At 42.3% G+C, this 7,340-nt stretch overlaps 1 protein-coding gene across 1 annotated transcript; it reads left to right on the top strand.

Annotated features, from left to right (window-relative positions):
* Positions 1 to 3,338: 3,338 nt before the first annotated feature.
* Positions 3,339 to 7,131, top strand: sec61g (SEC61 translocon gamma subunit). The gene is made up of 3 exons (XM_004915364.4): positions 3,339 to 3,473; positions 4,769 to 4,864; positions 7,025 to 7,131. The coding sequence occupies exons 2-3, from the start codon at positions 4,771 to 4,773 to the stop codon at positions 7,129 to 7,131; spliced, it is 201 nt and encodes a 66-aa protein (XP_004915421.1). The 5' UTR covers positions 3,339 to 3,473; positions 4,769 to 4,770.
* Positions 7,132 to 7,340: the final 209 nt, after the last annotated feature.

Below are 7,340 nucleotides of genomic sequence, written 5' to 3'. Positions count from 1 at the left end.
CTACAGTGAATTTCCGGGATGTCACTTTCGTACGATTGTTGTCTGCCAATTACTTCAGGTTCAGAACATTCTCCGATGTGTTATTTCTAGGACTTTATCCACAATTTCAATCTGAATGTTAGTTTTAGGTCTTTGCATTTAAACAAACAATTGATATCAGAACTTTCAGTGCAAGAAAACTAAAATTTGAACATGTATGGCCAGTTTAAATGGAAATTTGAGAAAGTGGGAAGAAGGAGATTGATTGTTGCAAGTTTTTCTAGCAAGGGCCATTTTAAATAATCTGTATTAAAAGAATTACATTATTGACAGTGCTTTTAATCTGCTGTGAGATACATGTTATGCCTGCGATTTCCCTTACATGTCTTAATGTGTCTTTGGAGCACCTAAATAACCACAGTAACAAGTTCAATAATGTATATAATGTATAATGGTCAATTAGATCAACAGTAACCAGGAACAGGGACTGAAGCAGATTGTGAGCCTACTTCGGTGGGCAGGGAATATTACAAACACATTGCTGAAAATCTGTACTATCAGACAAGTTTTGGTTGGCGGTTTACCGGCTAGGCCAGGAAAATAGCAACATGGTGGCAATCCTAATTACAGCAGGGCTAACCTACTGTATTGGTTGGCTATGCTCAGCTCTTCATGGGAAATATATGGCCTTGGCCCTGCCCATGGTCTCCACCTCTTGCATGACTTCACACATTTAATTTAGCCAAATGTAGTCTATTGTATGACTGGCTCCCTGCACTGAAAAAAATGGACAGCACTGCAATATCAGTGTTAGACTGGGTGCCACGGACCCACCAGAAACCCTCTCTGCAGACCAAATGTACTACTTTCTTTTTACTCACCTTATTTATTTTCTTAGTAGTCTCTTCCTTTGGCTTACTCTTTTTATCTTTGTTCTCATATATAAATTAGTAATTGCAATGGTATAGCCATATATGGCCAAATGGTTGGGTAAGCGGGAGGGCCCATTGGCACCTGGGAGTTTTCCTAGTATCCTGGTGGGCCAGTCCAACACTGTGCAGAATACAGTCACATATTATACATATTTATATTAACAGTGAGTGCAGTGTTCACAAGGTCATTTGTTTCTTTATTATGGTACAAAAAGTCAGGAAGGAGTACCCTGGGGGGGTCATATTTACTTGTCTAAAGACACAGTGAAATTTTCATTTTACAAAAACTGCTTAGCAAATAAGTAAACTGCTTATTAAATTATTTTATCTATTTGTATCCTTACTGAAAGGAGAAGATTCAAATGAAAAAAAAATACATTTTTATAACACTGTTGTCCCTTCATAAAAATATACCTATTTTATTGTGCAGAGTTTGGAAAACTATGGTCTCTTGTTAAATATCAGAAAAATATTCGGGAACTGTAAAATATCTTTCTCTTTACATGCCACCAGCTGTGGAATCACTAAAGTACCATTGTGCCATTGTCATTTTACAGTTTTGGGAGAGTTTCTTTGATCTGTGCTGCACCGCATGTTTACTGGAAACATCTTATGCAGAAAGATCAAATACTGACAGCATGAAAATGGTTTATATTGCAGGTCATTTACCCCATTAATGTTACTAAACAATGGCACTACAAGTTAGCCATGTCTTTGAGGCTCACTTTGTGCCAAGCACTAGCACGTCAGGGGAACACAGTTTTCAAATACAATCCCTTTAATTTAATCCAACCCTTGCCCTATTCTTTTGTTCTGGGTGCTGGACATTGTGCAACTTTACTCAAGAAAAATATACAGCACAATTTCACTTTGGGCTAAATATGAACCCTATCTGTAAAAATGGCCCCTTTATTGGAGCTTCCTATAGATCCTATCAGTTCTCTGTCCTTGTTTGAAATGAAGAGTGGGCGTGTCCTAACGGTCCCTGCCAGATGCACAGTAGGAGGGGGATAGCCAATCACAGCCCTGCATTCAAACAAGCAAAGACAGGCATCAGTTCCCTATCAGGTCAGCCTAGCTGCCGATTGGTTCCTATCCTACAGTGCAATGTACAGAGAGCCGCTGGCCCCCCTGCACATCCAGAGAATTCAGCCAGCAGGAAGTGGAACAGATGGGCGGGGCTAGTGGGGTTTTGGTGGAAATTCTTAATAAATCAGTCTAAAACACAACTTTTTTAAGCACAATCCTTCGATATTTAGAGTATAATTCACTGGTACATTCTTAATTTTTATATATGTCTCCTTTAAGGGAAGGATATCAGAAATAAAGAAATATGCCCAGTGTCGGACTGGCCCACAGGGATACCAGGAAACCTCCCCGTGGGCCCAGGAGTCAGTGGGCCCTCCTGCTTCTAACCATTTGGCCTAATTCATGGTCATTCCCTATTTCTCTATGGGAACAAAGAGACTGAATATAAAGAATAGATTTTAGTAAGTAAAGATAAAAAACTATGAAAATATAGAGGCTGAGTGAGAACTGATTGAAAAATAGTTTGGAGTGTGGACCCATGGTGTAGGGTATTCTGGTGAGCCCCTGGCATCCCAGGCCGACACTGAATATACCACAATGCACAGACAATATGGGCAGATCAGCAGCAGTGAAAGTATATAGGAGCTGGTACTGAGGGCTTAAAAGGCACAAAAACAGTGCAGTCAGGACTGACTAATGAAGTTCCCAGTGTGTGTAACACAATAAGAGGGGCAAGCCATAAGCCAATGAGACATGATGTTTCACATATTTCAATGAGCCCTAAATAAGTATGTATTGAATACTTTTTATTGACTTGTGGGCCTGTCCCATTACTCACACTGCAATACAGCTACATTCTAAAATATTTCTTTTTGTAACCTCAATACCAGCCAGGGCTCCAGCTACACATGTACCAGGTAGGATGCGCCCCTAATCACACAGGAGAAACGTCTAATTACTCCCAACACGGACTAGGCTGCTTTACCCATGTTCTGCACCTTGCACTATCCATCAACTTATAGTCAAACTCCCATTTTACGTTCCATCATCTAAACCCATTTTTTGCAAGTATTTTCATCAGCGCTTTTCCAAATTTGACCCTCCGCCTTCCCACGTTTAACTTTTTTCTCGTTTTATTTTTTTCGATGTGACCTGAGAAATGTAAACAACACAAATACGGTCCCGGCTGCGCCTTAATTAGCCACATCAACAAACTGCGGGCCCTATAGTTTCACTACAACATAACAGGAAGCCCCTCCCGTCCCACTCCAGAGCCAGCTCAGCTAAACTGAATGGAACACACCTCCGAGAGCATTAGAGAATGGGCGAAAATAAATAGATCGTCGGCGTGTCCTTCCGCATTCCTTTCATGTGCTGACGTACCAAGCAGTAATTGGGTGGAAATGCTACAGTTTCCGGTGACGTTAGTCTCGTTGAAGTAAGTAGTCTGCTGTGCTACGTGTCCTAGTCGGAGTCTGCAGCTGAGCATAGCAGGTCGTGGAATAGATTTGACCGGTTAGCTCCCAGGAGTAGGTAAGTTCTCACAGCAGAATGATTTAAGATGACTCCTTCTGGAGACTAAATATTATTTGGTTGTACTGTCGTCAGGGTATCTTTCCTACAGCCACAAGTATATGTGCTTACTATCCATGATGGCTTTGTCCGTTCGGTATATGGTTTTTGCCATTGCATGCTGCAATTAATTGTGTAATAAAGCTGCCTAGTATTGTCATGGTCTCACTGCTGCAAACCTGAGAATTCATTGGTTCTCATTTTAACACTCAGCAGGGTATATATTTCCAGCCATTTATTTTAGTGCTTTGTCAGTTCCAGTCCTATCCTGATTGCCAGAGAAGCTGAAGTTAGAACTGGAGTCTTCCTAAATATTCTGCTGGCACAAGCTTCTGTATTTGGGTAACCATTAGGCCTTATAGAGAAGAAATGCATACATGCCCCCACCCATGTAAAATGAAATACTTTGGGTCATATCCACCAAATCCTACATTTCATAATGGGCAGTAGTAGATACATTTACAGATAAGCTATATCTATAAAGCAAAATGCTGTAAATATGCAGCCAGTCCACTGACTTTTATGTTCATTCATTGGCAGCAAAAGGTAACATTACAATGACTGTATAATTTGAAACTTTAGCTTCATAAAACTTAATGTATGTATCATGAATTCTGCTTTAAAGTAGAATCAAAGGTGCTGAACTGCAGTGGCCCAGGGTGCTACTGTAAGAGCAGCAGGCAAGTGGCGATGTGGCACTCCTACAGTAGTACCCAGGCCAGAAGCAAATATAACAACAGAAGCGAATATAATCACTTAGGACACCATAATCATTTTGGTACCCTTCCCCTCAGTGATTATATCTTTCCTTCTCCATTAAGAATAGATAATGCTAAAAAGCATACATAACATTCTCTTTTAAATTTAAATCAAATGGGAATTAGGGGTGTCTGGCATGATATTAATTGTCAGTGGGACTGACTGCTTGTGCAACAGCCAGACACTAGTTTAGCTTGTGCTTTGCTGAAGAACAGCTGGCAGTTTACCAGCATCTTCTTAGCAACCAATGGATATTTATAGGAGACTGCCAGTAGCTAGACTTATTTACTTGTGTGTGGTAGATTTATCTTAGAATGGGTAACCTTTCTGTTGCCCAACTTTCAATAAATATGCTGCCTGTTTAAACCTGGCCATGTGTGGCATTGTCTGTGTAGAACCTGGATTCAGATGTAAAGGTTATTTTCTCCCTTTTTTATCATGTTGCTGCTTGATGAATACAGGTTAATAAAAATAATATATTACATTTTTGTTTGCAGTCATGGATCAGGTTATGCAGTTTGTTGAGCCCAGCCGGCAATTTGTGAAGGATTCAATCAGACTTGTCAAAAGATGTACCAAACCAGACAGAAAAGGTATGTTTATCTTCTAAGGCAGTGCTGTCCAACTGGCGGCCCGCGGGCGGCCCGCGACCCCCCTCTGTGTGGCCCCCCACCTGTCTGGCTGCTTTGATGGCTTGCTCTTGTGTAAGCTTCAATTGGTATCAGTACTGTGATTAACTGCCCCCCTGCATTGCTCACACCTTAGATTTAGGCTGTAATCCTACTGTATTGTTTAAATATGTAATCCCCTGTGTTGTTCACCCCTTTTAATCTCTGCATTGTTCACCCCCTGCAGTGTTCACACCTCAGGCTCAGGCTGTAATCACCCCCATTGTTCCCCTGTTCACACCTCAGACAAGACTGTAGGAGCAGTAGAAACCCACAAATATTCCCTGCACACTACAAAAAGAACATATACTGTGGTGGTACTGCAATTAAAAAGTTTTTTTTAATAGGCAGGCAGAATATGGCACACACAGGCAGCATAGGGCAGGCAGAGTATGGCACACACAGGCAGCATAGGGCAGGCAGAGTATGGCACACACAGGTAGGGCAGGGCAGGCAGAGTATGGCACACACAAGCCAAGTATGGCACAAACCAGCCAAGAATGGCACACACAGTCAAAGGATGGCACACGCAGGCAGGGTAGGGAAGGCAGAGTATGGCACACACAGGCAGGGTAGGGAAGGCAGAGTATGGCACACACAGGCAGGGTGGGGAGGCAGAGTATGGCACACACAGGCAGAGTGGGGAGGCAGAGTATGGCACACACAGGCAGGGTAGGGAAGGCAGAGTATGGCACACACAGGCACTCAGGCAGGGTAGGGAAGGCAGAGTATGGCACACACAGGCACTCAGGCAGGGTAGGGAAGGCAGAGTATGGCACACACAGGCACTCAGGCAGGGTAGGGAAGGCAGAGTATGGCACACACAGGCACTCAGGCAGGGTAGGGAAGGCAGAGTATGGCACACACAGGCACTCAGGCAGGGTGGGGAGGCAGAGTATGGCACACACAGGCAGGGTGGGGAGGCAGAGTATGGCACACACAGGCAGGGTAGGGAAGGCAGAGTATGGCACACACAGGCAGGGTGGGGAGGCAGAGTATGGCACACACAGCCAGGGTAGGGAAGGCAGAGTATGGTACACATGGGCAGGCAGAGTATGGCACACACAGGCAGGGTAGGGAAGGCAGAGAATGGCAGGTTTTTGCTGTACTACAACCATTAATATGGGTATGGTCATGTGATAACATGGATGTGGTTTCAAGTGGGTGTGGTTTAAAAAAGGGGAGTGGTCAAAACTGGCTTCCATTATCGGCCCACCACCACGTAGGTTGGAAAAATTTCGGCCCTCGGTACCACAGAAGTTGGACAGCACTGTTCTAAGGGATATATACTGTTTTCTTAAAAGTGGTCACTTTTTATGTTCTTGTTATTTATTTTCTTCCAAGTTTTAAAATGTTCCTATAGTTGACTCCTGAGCATGGTGTAATTGCTGAGCTCATTCTAAAGACCTGAGGTAGTCTTTATCAGCCCAGAACTAATGGCAGAGAAGTTACATAGTTACATAGGGTTGAAAAAAGACCAGAGTTCATCAAGTTCAACCCATCCAAGTAAACCCATCACACACAACCCACACCTACCAATCTATACACTCACATACATAAACTATATATACAACCACTAAAACTAACTGTAGATATTAGTATCACAATAGCCTTGGATATTCTGCTTGTTCAAAAACTTATCCAGGCCCCTCTTAAAGGCATTAACAGAGTCTGCCATTACCACATCTCTAGGAAGGGCATTCCGGAGCCTCACTGCCCTCACCGTGAAAAACCACCTACGCTGCTTCAAATGGAAGCTCCGTTCCTCTAATCTAAAGGGGTGACCTCTGGTGCGTTGATTGTTTTTATGGGAAAAAAGAACATCCCCCATCTGCCTATAATCCCCTCTAATGTACTTGTACAGAGTAATCATGTCCCCTCGCAAGCGCCTCTTTTCCAGAGAAAACCAGTTATTGGACTGCTACTGTGTTTTCAGAGCAGTTGTAGAAATGATCAGTGCTTAAGTAGTGCAGTATAAATAAAGATTATGCATTCATGTGCCTTTCATATATTTTGTGCCTGGAGTTAGTTATCTATCCTAGCTCTCACCACTCTTAAGATAATTGTATTCATTTTTTATTGCAGAGTTCCAGAAAATCGCAATGGCAACTGCAATTGGCTTTGCAATTATGGGATTTATTGGTTTCTTTGTAAAGCTCATCCATATCCCTATTAACAATATCATTGTGTAAGTATATATTTTATCCTTTGAAATATTATTTTAGATCTGAAAGACTGTTAAATAATGCATATTCTGCACTACTGAATACTATGGTAGCAGACACCATTAAGTACCAAGTAAAAAAAGACAAAGAATATATCTGAAAATTGGCAATCACTAGGAGAAATCTCTGACATTATGAGCATAGTGCTCATGAGGGGGTGCTTTCTTAAAGAAATA

The sequence above is a fragment of the Xenopus tropicalis genome, chromosome 6 (genome assembly GCF_000004195.4).
Source record: "Xenopus tropicalis strain Nigerian chromosome 6, UCB_Xtro_10.0, whole genome shotgun sequence".
Classification (NCBI taxonomy): domain Eukaryota; kingdom Metazoa; phylum Chordata; class Amphibia; order Anura; family Pipidae; genus Xenopus; species Xenopus tropicalis.
This window is presented reverse-complemented; position numbering and strand designations above follow the sequence as displayed.

What these genes read in the sequence shown, in the direction of transcription:
- sec61g (XM_004915364.4), top strand. Translation starts at nt 4,771, where the DNA reads ATGGATCAGGTTATGCAGTTTGTTGAGCCCAGCCGGCAATTTGTGAAG. An exon ending in TACCAAACCAGACAGAAAAG is followed by an intron (nt 4,865 to 7,024) that starts GTATGTTTATCT and finishes TTTTTATTGCAG; the next exon opens with AGTTCCAGAAAATCGCAATG.